Below are 13,196 nucleotides of genomic sequence, written 5' to 3'. Positions count from 1 at the left end.
AAACATATCAGCACCTCTGATTTGATCTTAAATCCTGTTGCTTCATCACAAATGGAATCCCTAACTTACTCAAAGATTGGGAAAATTTTATAACTATAAATTCTATTTTAAAAAATGTTTTAACAGAATTTATTAAAAACAATTTTTTTAAATTCTCACCTGAGGAGATAATCCTGACCTGAGGAGATATTTTTTTTCACTGCTTTTCAGAGAGACAGGAAGGGAGAGAGAGAGAGAGAAACATCGATGTGAGAGACACATCAATAGGTTAACTCCCCCACCTGCCCCGACAGGGCCTGGAGATCAAGCCTGCAATGGAAGTATGTGCCCTTGACAGGAATCAAACCTGAGACCTTTCAGTTCGTGGGCTAATGCTCTAACAACTGAGTCAACCTGGCCTGAGCAACAGACTTTAATTTTTATTTATTTTAAAAAATATGTCTTGCCCGGCCAGGCGTAGCTCAGCGGTTGAGTTTCGACCTAGGATCCCGGCAATCGGGGTTCGATTCCCGGTCAGGGCACATGCCCGGTTGCGGGCTTGATCAATGACCCTCTCATCACTGGTGTTTCTATCTCTCTCTCCCTTTCCTTTCCTCTCTCTGAAATCAATAAAGATATATATTTAAAAAAAAAAAAAAAAAAGTCTTGCCCTGGCCAGTTTGGCTCAGTGGTTAGAGCATCGGCCCTCGGACTGAAGGGTCCAGGTTTGATTCTGACCACGGGCACGTAACTCGGATGCAGACTCAATCCCTGGCCCAGGTCAGGGCTCGTGTGGGAGGCAACCAGTCAATGTGTCTCTCTCTTTCTTTCTCTCCCTTCCACTCTCTGAAAAGCAACAGAAAAAATTTCCTCAGGTGAGGATTGAAAAAAAAAGGCTTTTTTGATTTCAGAGTGAGGAAGGGAGAGAACAGAGATAAATAGAGACATCAATGATGAGAAAGCCATTGATCGGCTGCCTCCTGCACTCCCTCTACTGGGGTCCGAGCCCGCAATCCAGGCGGGCATGTGCCTTAACTGGAAGTCAAACTGCGATCTCCTAGATCATAGGCTGATGCTGAATCGCTGAGCCAGGCAGCTGGACAAGAAGTCACTTTTCCCATCTATTCTTGTTAACTTGTCAAGATTGCCCTACTAAAAAACCCTAGAGGGCTTCTGGCCAAGATGGTGGCATACATAAACATGTTATTCACCTCTTCCCACAACCACATCAAAAATACAAGTAATCTTCAGAACAACCATCATTCAGAAACACCTGATCTAGCAGAATGGAAGTCCTACAAAGAGAGAATTAAAGAAGAGGCCACAGCGAGACTGGTGGGAGGGGCAGGAATGCGTGGAACTGGTTGGTCCCATATTCACCTGGTGGTTTTTAATTGGGAGGGATATCTTGGCTACGGAGGTCCCCCCTGAAGAGTGAGGAGTCTCAGCCCCACACCAGGTCACTCAGCCCAGAATTCCAGTGCCAGGAAGATTAAGTCCCTAAAAATTCTAGCTATAAGAACCAGCAAAGCCCTGGCTAGTTTGGCTCAGTGGTTAGAGTGTTGGCCCATGACTGGAGGGTCCTGGGTTCGATTCCAGCCAGGGGCGTGTATCTTGGTTGCGGGCTTGATCCTCAGCCCCAGTCAGAGTGCGTGAAGGAGGCAACCAATTGATGTGTCTCTCTCACATTGATGTTTCTCACTCTCTCTCTCTCTTCATTCCACTCTCTCTGAAAAAACAATGGAAAAAATATCCTTTGGTGAGGATTAAAAAAACAAAAACCAAAAACCAAAAACCAGCAGGGACAGTGGCTCAGTGAGTAGGAGGCTGCTGGAGTCTTAGGCAGTTCCTCTTAAAGAGCCCATGCACAGACTTACTTGGAATCACTCCCTCTGAGCTCTAGTATTGGGGCAGCAGTTTTGAAAGGAACCAGGGACATAGAGGGAGGAAGTAAATTGTCTGGCATCAGAGCAAGAGCTGGGAAAGGAGCTTTCTCCAAGACAAGAGTGCTGGCAGAGGTCATTATTCCTCCCATACCCCAAGCTGACAGGTGGGTGCCATATCTGAGTCTCCATCAACCTGGCTCACACTGTTTGTCCTGCTCTGATGGTTCCGAGACCTCGCCCTACCCAACTTGCAGACTCATCCAAGCCATTTCCAGTGGCTTTTCCATACAACTGGCCTCTCTTGCCTCATGCTTTGGACCTTCCTAAAATCTCTCAAACAAGCAGCAGTTGGCCTCAGCATGCCCTGTACCTCTCACAAAGTGGCCCCAGGCCTGGCACTAGCAGCAGCTCACTTTCGGTTCACAGCTGGCCTCTCCTGGGTACCTCCAAGCCCAACAAAAGTAGTAGCCATCTGTAGATGACTCTGCAGCTTGTGCCGGGTGGCCCAGGCAGGAACCAGGCTGTGGCTGACTCTGCACCTCCCAGGAGGCCCCAGACACAGTGCACCAGGTGGGCAGCTTCAGATTACACTGGATTACAACCCTACCATCTCCACAAGTGACATACCAAAGTCCCACTGAAGCAAGTCCTGCTCTGTAGTGTCAACTCCTGCACAGCAGCTCTTCTGCTGTAGTCACAGCTGGTCCTCACAGTCAGTAGGCCTGGGGGTCAATCTCTTCCAGTGATGCCAACATCAATCAGAGCTCAACTACAAAAGGAGAGTGCACACAGCCAACACAGGGGTGCACCTGGAGCACCCAGCTTAGGTGACTGCAGGGACTGCACCACTGGGCTCTACAGGACACCTACTACACAAGACCACCCTACCAAACCCGGGAGATGTAGTAGCTCTATCTAATACATAGAAACAAACACAGGGAAGCAGCCAAAATGTGGAGACAAAGAAACATGTTGTTAAAGAAAGGAGAAATCTCCAGAAAATGAATGAAATAAAATGTAAGCAAGCAAACTACCAGATACACAGTTCAAAACAATGGTTATAAGGATGTTCAAGGAACTTACTGAGAGCTTCAAGGAACCTAGTGAGAACTTCAACAGAATGAAAAACGAATTAGGAATCATAAAAAAGAACCAGTCAGAAATGAAGGATACACTAACTGAAATGCAGAATTTACAAGGAATCAACAGTAGAGGGTGCCGAGAATCAAATCAGCGATTTGGAATATGATGAAGCAAAAAAACACCCATTCAGAACAGCAAAAAGAAAAAGGAATCCAAATATGTGAACATACTGTAAGGAGCCTCTGGGACGTCAAGTGTACCAACATTCCTATCACGGGGTGAAAAGGAGAAGAAAGGGAGCAAGAAATTAAAAACCTATTTGAAAAAATAATTAGAGAAAACTTCCCTTACCCGATGAAAGAAATAGATATACAAGTCCAGGAAGCGCAGAGAGACCCAAACAAGATGAACCCAAAAAGGTCCATGCCAAGACACATCTTAATTAAAATGCCAAAGGATGAAGACAAAGAGAATCTTAAAAGCAGCAAGAGAAAAGCAATTAGTTACCTACAAGGGAGTTCCCATAAGACTGTCAGTTAATTTCTCAACAAACTTTGCAGGCCAGAAGGGAGTGGCAAGAAATATCCTAAGTGATGAAAAGTAATGACCTACAAGCAAGATTACTCAACCCAGCAAAGCTATCCTTTAGAATTAAAGATGAGATACAGAGCTTCCCAGAGAAGAAAAAACTGAAATTCACCAGTATTAAATGAAATTAGTTAAAGGGTCTTCTTTAAGAAGATAAAAAAATATAAACAATAAAATGGCAATAAACACATTACTATCAACAATTGAATCTAAGAATCAAAATAAATGAACAAGCAGAACAGAAACAGGCTCATAGATACAGAGAACATTTTGATGGTTGCCAGACGGGAGGGGGATTCGGGGGATGGCTGAAAAAGGTGAAGGGTGTTAGAAGTACAAATTAGTGCTTGGCTGGCATGGCTCAGCAGTTAAACATTGACCTAAGATCCAGGAAATCGAGGTTTGATTCCCAGTCAGGGTACATGCCTGGGTTGCGGGCTCGATCCCCAGCAGGGAGCATGCAGGAGGCAGCCGATCAATGACTCTCTTATCACTGATGTTTCTATCTCTCTCTCCCTCTCCCTTCCTCTCTCTGAAATCAATTAAAAAAAAAGTAGAAATTAGTAGTTATAGTATAGTCATAGGGGTATAAATTACAGCATAGGAAATATAGTCAATAATATTCTAACTATGTACAGTTTCAGATGGGTATGAGATTTTTTGGAATGATTAGTTAGTAAGTTTTATAATATCTAATCACTGGAATATACACCCGAAACTAATATAATACTGTATGTCAACTATAATTGAAAAATAGAAATGATTAAAAACCTAGAACTTTTAGTGAAATTGTTTTAGAACTTGTAAATGAAACTGAGAACTAATATTTCAAATAATATTCAAACATGAAACATATGTTTTGCAGTTTTCTTCATTAAGTGCCAAATTTTCTCATTAAAGTTCTTCCCCAAATTTTATTTTAGGTTACTTTGGGTTTTTCTTCTTTTAATCAAATCCTACTTGATTATGGCTCACTCTCTTCTCCCTACCTACCTTTACTTTTCTATACAGTATGTATCTTGTAGTTTTGTCTGCTTGTCTGTTATTGCCATTAGAATATAAGTCCTAAAAGGGCAATAATTTATTCTATTTGGTTGATCACCATCTCTCCAGTACTCAGTCTCAGCCGTAAAAATATTTGCTGAATACATAAAGAAATATGTAAGAAAAATGACATTTATCTTACACTTAGTAATTTTGTTGTACTCTCATTTTCAATTCCTGTACTTTTTATGATAGATTCTCATGTTATTTAGGTAAACAAGCATATTAACTCCAAATAATATTTTCATATTCCAGTAGACCTATTGTTTAACTGTCAAATGGTTTATTCATGTGGCCAGAACAATATTAAATAACAGCAATAATAGCCATCTTTTTTTGTTACTAATTTTATTATAAAATCCCAAAACAGAATTTTAATTTTTAAATGCAAGACACTACCTTAAAGCTTAGCTACTTAAAATCTTGACACTAGGATACCACATTACAGAAAGACAGTAAAAACAGCTTATTAAAAACACAAGGTGACTGTATTATGAACAAGATTTTCTAGTACATTTCTTAACTTCAAGGTTACAAATATAACTTGTTAAAATAACTTTGTACCTTATAGCTTTCTGCTCCTTGAATGAGATCTTTCATGGAAGTAGACAACTGATCCCTTTCTGATTGAACAGATTTCAGTTCTTCCCTTAGAGTCTGTGCCTGTTTTAAAAATACAATAGAGAGGTTTTTATCGACAGAAAACTTGATTTTCTAAAATGTAAGGTTATTGAATCTTTCATTTTTAAGTCACCTTACCTCTCTTCTGCTAGAATCTAGTTCTTTCTTTGCCTTCACAGCAACTAATTTAATCTTATTTGTTTTCTCTTCTTTCTCTTTGGATTCTTTTTTGAGATATTCTAAAAACATAAAATGGATTATGTATGAAATCAAGAGGAAAAAAGAAAAATATTCAAATTTACTTATTTTAGCCCTAGAAATTGATCTCTAATCTGGAACACAAAATTTGCAATTTGAAATTAAAAGTAATAAAACAAGTACCAAAAATATTAATACCTATTTTTTTAAGTGAATGCTTAATTGTTCATTATATAAGTGAGTCAAACAATGTAAAACTTTCCATTTTCTTCAGTCTTCCAAAATAGCCTACTTTTTATTTTTTTTTACGCCATTTCTAGGAATTGAAGGGGTTGTTAGGACATATTCAACCTTAGATGATTTCCCAGAAACACACATATACCAGGATTTTAGTTGGTGATTTTCAAACAAGGATCAAGTAGGAGAGATAGCAGAAAAAGTTATATACTCATGTTCCCTAGGCATACTCCTCTTGGTTGGTGGGTCTTATTTTTATTTGATCTTTATTGTTGAAAATATTACAGATGTCCCCTTTTTTCCCTCATTGATCCCCTCCACCTGTACTCCTCCCTGCAGGCCTTCACCCCACCACTGTCTGGGTCCATGGGTTATGCATATATGCATAGAAGTTCTTATGATAATCTCTCCCCAGCTACCCACCAACCCCCACCTTCCCTCTGAGATTCATCAGTCTGTTCCACGGGTCTAGTTTGTTCACTGGTTTATTTCATTCATTAGATTCCACATACGAATGAGATCATATGACACTTGTCTTTCTCTGACTGGCGTATTTCACTTAGCATAATACTCTCCGGGTCCCATCATGCAGTCTCAAAAAGGTAAAGGATCCTTCGTTTTTACAGCTGCATAGTATTCCATTGTGTAAATTTCCGAGAAGATGCTTGATGATTTCAATCTTGAACTTGTAAAGACTTGTTTTGTGTCCTAACGTGGTCCATCTTTGAGAATGTCCCATGTGCACTTGTTGATTTTTTGTTGGAAGATATGTCCAGTAAAGTCAGTGGGATGTTAAAGTCCCCTACTATGACTGTATTGCTGTCGACCTCTCCTTTAAAGTCCTCCAGAAGTTGTTTTTGGTTTTTGTTCCAGCTTGTGTGAGTCTTTTGTTCTGAGGTGGGTCTCTTGTAGACAACGTATATTTGGATCTTGTTTCCTTATCCCTTCAGCTACCCTATGACTTCTGATTGGGACATTTAATCTATTTATATTTAAGGTTATTATTGACAAGTACTTACCTATTGCCATTTTATTCCTTTATGCCTATGTTTCTCATTCTCTCCATTTCAACTTCTAATTATAGCAGTATCTTTAACATTTCTTGCAATGCTGCTTTGGTGGTGATAAACTCCTTTAGCCTTTTTTTGTCTGGGAAGCTCTATTTCACCATCTATTCTGAATGTTAGCCTTGCTGGATAGAGTAGTCTGCATTTCAGATACTTGCTTTTCATTACCTTGAATACTTCATGCCATTCCCTTCTGGTCTGTAGAGTTTCTGATGAGAAATCAGCTGACAGCCTTATGGGAGCTCCTTTGTAGGTAACAGATTGCCTTTCTCTTGCTGCCTTTAAGATTCTGTCTTGAAATTTTGGCATTTTAATTACGATGTGTCTAGGGGGTGGGCCTCTTTGGGTTCTTATTGCTTGGAACTCTGTGCCTCCTGAATTTGTGTGACTTTTTCCTTGACCAGGTTAGGGAAGTTTTCTGCCATTATTTCTTCAAACATGTTTTCTAACCCTTGCTCAAACTTTTCTAGCACTCCTAATGATGTGAATATTGTTAAGTTTCAGGTTGTCCCACAGCTCCCTTAAACTGTCCTCCTATTCTTGAATAGTTTTTCTTTTTGATTCTTTGAGTGATTTTTTTCCTAACTCTGTCTTCTAATTTGCTGACCTGATTCTCAGCTTCCCCTAATATGCTGTTCATTCCTTCCAATGTTTTTATTTTATTTTATATCTACTATGTCGTTCTTAATTTCCTTCATAGTTTCCATATCTTTTGTCATGCTATTGAGCCTCTTTATGGTCAGTATTCTGAACTCTATATCTGATAGATTGCTTGTCTACATTTTGTTTAGCTCTTCTTATGGAGAATTCTTTTGTTCTTTCATTTGTTTTTGTTTTTTTTTGTCTCCCCATTTTGGCTGCCTTTTTTATTTGTTTCTATGTATTAGGTAGATCTGCTAGGACTCCCAATCTTTTGGATGGTCTCTGGTGCAGGCCAATGTCAGACACTGTTTGTGACTGGGGTTGAGTACCATTTGAAGTTTTCCACACTCCACAGCTTCTTGTTTCCTCTGCTGGGATGAGTGTGTTTGGAGAGGTCCAAGATGTGCACCAAAGTCTGGTTTTCCAAGCCCTGGGTCCAGAAGGAAATCAGGCAAAGACTCAAAGCACCCAGAGGCTGTTATTCAGTCTTTTAGTGAACCTGAGGCTGTAAAAACTCCACAGGGTGGGACGAGAGGTTTCCAGCAAGGTGGGCAATTGCTCCCCCTCTCTCCCCCAGGCATAAGCTGCTTGGAAGGTAAATATCTGCCTGAGAAAGATGTCTTCTGTCATGTGGGAGAATGACTCACCACCAGGTTCCAGATGGGTGCCCTCTGAGGTCTATTAACCCAGCCAGCCCCTGAGGGTTCTCCTCATACTGCTCTAGTCCACTCTGCCTTCCCTCCACTGGAGCCCAAGGTGAGTGGCTGCACACAAAACTTTGTGTTGGCCCTTTAAGAGGGTGCCTGCATTTCCAGACATCCCTGGAAAACAGAAACCTGGCTGCTTTCAGCCAGATGTAATGTGGGCACCTTTCTCAGTTCTGGTGCTCTCAGCTGGGGAGTCCAACTTGGGGTTTAGGTCCCAGAGTTCTCAGTGGGAAACCCTGACAGCTAAGATATCTCTCAGGACTTTCAGCTGCTGCCTGTGGGAGCCCAGCCAGCCCTCTCACGCCTGCATACTTCCTACCAGTCCCTACGTGGCTTCCACTTTTCTTCCTTGGTAATGAGGGTCCTCCCCAGCTATTCTTCAGTTGCAGTTGATTATTCAGGGTGGTTTTCTATATTTTAATTGTAATTCCAGTTTGGTCCTGGGAGAGTGTCAGCGTAGCTTCCACTCAACCACCACCATCTTCGAACTCTCCGATGGGTCTTATTTTTACACCTAAATCTGTTCTATGTATTAATCTTGACCTATCCCCTTAATTTCTTTAGCTATCTTCCTTATTTATTTTGTTAATCTGCATACAAGAATATTTATTCAACTGACCTTTTCAGAGAGAGTAGGAGGGAAGGAGGGAGTGGGAGGGGAGAGATAAAGAAACGTCGATGTGAGAGAGACACATGGGTTGGTTGCCTCTTGCATGTGCACTGACTGGGGCCAGGGATCGTTCCTGCAATCCAGTTATGTGCCCTTGACCAGGAATCAAACCTACAACCCTTGGGTGCACAAGCTGATACTCTAACCACCGAACCACACCAACCAGGGCTATCTTCCCTATTTAAACTCCACTGTCCCATATCTTATTTTTAAAATTTTCTTAAATTGACTTAGAGAGAAAGGGGAGGGACAAAGAAAAACATCAACATGAGAATGGAACATTGATGGGCTGCTTCCTGCGTGCTTTCCACCTGGGATTCAACCCACAACCTGGGCCTTGGCCCTGGCCGAGAATCAAACTGCAAACCTTTTGGTGAAGAGGACAAGGCTCAATTAACTGAGCCAGGGCATATCTTACTTCTTGATGGTATCAGTGCTTAAGGTTCTGTACCTGCTTATTAACCTAGTTGTACCTGTCTTCAAATATACTCCTTCTCTGGCTGCTACAGATGAATCATCTGGGTGTGTGTTGTACAGGCTAAATGTTTCAACTCTGCATTTCATCCTGTATCTTCTCACCTACTCAGGCACCAGTGTAGCAATTCTCCCCCTTTATTGTGCAGTATACCTCCTCCTCTCTTAGTGCTTCTCCAATTTATAAACATGCAACATGAAAAATATCAAGTGATTAAGTTCAGGAATAAATAGTAGAAGTCGTCAGAGTGTGAAATGTCATACACACACAAAAAGGTAAACCACATCTGCCCTCTGGATACTGTCCCATCTCTTTCTTCCATAGCAAAACTCCTCGTAAGAGTTGTTTATACATACTATCAAATTTCTTTTCCTCCATTTGTTTCTTAAACTCACTTCAATCAGGCTCTAGCACAGGAACTGTTACCACCAAATTACCAGTAAGTTGTAGGTTGCTTAATCCAATGTTTAGTACTAATGTTACTGACCTATCAGAGCATTCACCATGGTTAAACATTTTTCCCTCTTAAAACAATTCCTTCACTTGAACTTCATTTGCCTTAGCTTCCAAAACATTTTATGTTCTGGTTCTTCCTACCACACTGGCTGATCCTTCTCAATCTCCTTTGCTGTTTTTATCTTTATGATTTTTAAATGATGGAAAACTGTCGCTGGTCCTCATCGTTCTCCTACCATCAGTTGCTTGGTTATCACAATCTTAAGGCTTTTTTTAAAAAAATTTATTGCTATTGTTGAAAGTATTACAGATGTCCCCCTTCTTCCCATTGACTGCACCCCTCCCTACTTCCACCCCCTCCTCAGGCCTTCACCACACTTGTCTGTGTCCATGGGTTATGCATATATACATATAAGTACTTTGGTTGATCTATTCCCTCCTTCCCCCCACCTTTCCTCTGAGATTCGTCAGTCTGTTGCATGCTTCCATGACTCTGCATCCATTTTGTCTGTCAGTTTATTTTGTTTATTAGATTCTACATATAACTGAGATCATGTGACATTTGTCTTCCTCTGACTGGCTTATTTTGCTTACCATAATACTCTCCAGGTCCCTCCATGCTGTCTCAAATGGTAAGAGATCCATCTTTCTTACAGCTGCATAGTATTCCATGGTGTAAATGTCCCACAGCTTTTTTATCCACTCATCTACTGAGTGGCACTTGGGCTGTTTCCAGATCCTAGCTACTGTAAATAGTGCTGCCATGAACATAGGGGTGCATATATTCTTACTGATTGGTGTTTCAGGATTCTAAGGATATATTCCTAGAAGTGGGAATATTGGATCACATGGCAGTTCCATTTTTAATTTTTTGAGGAAACTCCACACTGTTTTCCATGGTGGTTGCACCAGTCTTCATTCCCACCAGTGGTGTACGAGAGTTCCTTTTGTTCCACACCCTTGCCAGCACTTGTTGTTTGTTGATGGTATTTCATTGTGGTTTTAATTTGCATCTCTCTGATGATTAATGACTTTGAGCCTTCTATGTCTCTTGGCCACCTGCATGTCTTCTCTGAATCTATTTAGGTTCTCTGCCCATTTTTTGATTGGATTGTTTGTCTTCTTTTTGTTAAGTTGTATGAGTTCCTTACACATTTTGGATATTAACCTTTTATCATATGTATCATCGGCAAATATGTTCTTCCATACAGTGGGCTCCCTTTTCCTTTTGTTGATGGTCTCTTTTGCTGTGCATAAGCTTTTTATTTTGATGTAGTCCCATTTGTTTATTTTCTCCTTTGTTTTCTTGCCATAGGTGTTATATCAGTGAAAATTCTATTGAGATGTCTGATATTTTGTGCCTACATCTTCTTCTAGGATTTTTATGGTTTCATGACTTACATTGAAATCTTTTATCCATTTTGAGTTTATTCTTGTATATAGTGTAAGCTGGTGGTCTAGTTTCACTTTTTTACATGTACCTGTCCAATTATCTCAACACCATTTATTGAAGAAACTGTCTTTACTTCACTGTATGCTCTTGTCTCCTTTATCAAATATTGAGCATAATGGCTTGGATCAGTTCCTGAGTTCTCTGTTCTGTTTCATTGATGTATGTGCCTATTCTTGTGCGAGTACCAAGCTGTTTTGATCACAGTGGCTTTGCAGTATAATTTGATATCTGGTATTATGATCCCTCCAACTTTGTTCTTCTTTCTCCAGATTGTTGGGGTGTTTAGGATCTTTTGTGGTTCCATATAAACTTTTGGAGCATTTGTTCAAGATCTGTGAAATATGCCGTTGGTATTTTAAGAGAAATTATGTTGAATCTGTAGATTGCTTTGGATACTATGGACACTTTAATGATGTTGATTCTACCAGTCCATGAACATGGTATAGTCTTCTGCTTGTTTATATTTTCTTCTATCTCTTTTCTCAACGTTATATAGTTTTCCAAATACAGGTCTTTTACCTCCTTGGATAAGTTTATTCTTAAGTATGTGCCCTTGGCCAGAATCAAACCTAAGATGCTTCAGTTCATGGACCAACGCTCTAACCACTGAGGCACACAAGCTAGGGATATATATATTTTTTAATGTTTTTATTGATTTTAGAGAGAGGGAGAGGGGGAGAGAGAAACACCAATGATGAGTCATTGATCTGCTGCCTCCTGCATGCCCCCTACTGGGGATAGAGCCCACAACCTGGGCATGTGCCCTGACAGGGAACCGAAACATGATCTCCTGGTTCATGGGTCGATGATTAACCACTGAGCCATGCCAGCTGGGCGCCATTCTATTCTTTATGCCTATGTTCCTCTCTCTATTTCCTATTTTTACAACAGTCCCTTTACCATTTCTTGCAGTGCCCGTCTGTTGGTAACAAACTCCTTTAGCCTTTTTTTTTGTCTGCAAAGTTCCTAATTTCACCTTCAATTATGAATTGTAGCCTTGCTGGCTATAGTAGTCTTGGATTCAGTCCCTTGCTTTTCATTACTTTGTATACTATTTGCCACTCCCTTCTGGCCCAAAGTGTTTCTACTGAGAAATTAGCTGACAGTCTAATGGGAGCTTCCTTGTAGGTTACTTTCTGTCTCTGTGTTGCAGCCTTTAAGATTCTTTCATTGTTTTTAACGTTTGCCATTTTAATTATAATGTATTTTGGTGTGCATCTCTTTGGGTTCATCTTGACTGGGACTGTGTCCTGGACTTGTGTGACTTTTTTCTTCAACAAGTTAGAGAAACTTTTTGTCATTATTTCCTCAAATAGGTTCTCTATGCCTTGCTCATATTCTTCTCCGGGCATCCCTATGTTGCTGATGTTATGTTTCATGTTGTCCCAAGGCTCCCTTAAGCTCTCCTCCTGCTGTATAGTGTTTTTCCCACCCAATTGCTGCTCTGATTGGGTGTTTTTCTCTACCTTGTCTTCTACTTTGCTGATTTGGTCCTCTGCTTTTTCTAGTCTACTGTTGACTCCTTCCAGGGTATTCTTTATTTCAGCTATGTCATTCTTCACATTCAATTGAGTCTTACTCATCGTTTCAACCTCTTTTTTCATGTTGGTGTATTTTTCATTAAGTTCCTTATAGTTCTCATTAAGTTGCTTGTAGTTCTAAGTTGTTTAAGCACCCTTATAACCATTACTTTCAATTTTTTATCTGACAAATTGTCTCCATTTCACCTAGTCACTTTCCTGGTGATTCCTCATTTTCTTTCATTTGGGGTTGCTTCTTTGCCTCCCCATTTTTGCAGTCTGGCAGTTGGGGTTGCCGGGTGAGGCCAGCAGCATCTCGGGGGTAGGTCCTTGGGTCCAGAGGTGATTGGTTGTGTGGGGTTGCAGGGGTGGACCCCATCTTCTGGTAGTGACGGGTTAGGCACGCTGGGTTGCTCTAGCAGGTCTGTGCATCCAGGGGCATTGGGTCACAGTGGGTCCAGTCTTCTAGGGGCACTGGGTCAGGCACCTTTGGTCGCAGATGCAGGTCTCCGTGTCCAGGGGTGTCAGGTCACAGCTACGCAGCAATCATCCAGTGGCAGGGCAGTTTGC

General features: G+C 40.9%; 1 protein-coding gene across 1 annotated transcript in view; it reads right to left on the bottom strand.

Annotated features, from left to right (window-relative positions):
- Window positions 1-13,196, bottom strand: part of GCC2 (GRIP and coiled-coil domain containing 2) — a 67,743-nt gene that overhangs the window by 40,291 nt on the left and 14,256 nt on the right. Inside the window, exons 7-8 of the mRNA XM_016201848.2 lie at window positions 5,340-5,440; window positions 5,145-5,243 (exon numbers count right to left, since the gene is read on the bottom strand). Coding sequence (XP_016057334.2) covers window positions 5,145-5,243; window positions 5,340-5,440 — 200 coding nt within the window. The remainder of the gene's footprint in view (window positions 1-5,144; window positions 5,244-5,339; window positions 5,441-13,196) is intronic.

Source organism: Miniopterus natalensis, chromosome 9, assembly GCF_054644295.1.
Source record: "Miniopterus natalensis isolate mMinNat1 chromosome 9, mMinNat1.hap1, whole genome shotgun sequence".
Taxonomy (NCBI): domain Eukaryota; kingdom Metazoa; phylum Chordata; class Mammalia; order Chiroptera; family Miniopteridae; genus Miniopterus; species Miniopterus natalensis.
Note: the sequence above shows the minus strand (reverse complement) of the source record. Positions and strands in the feature narration are given on the sequence as shown.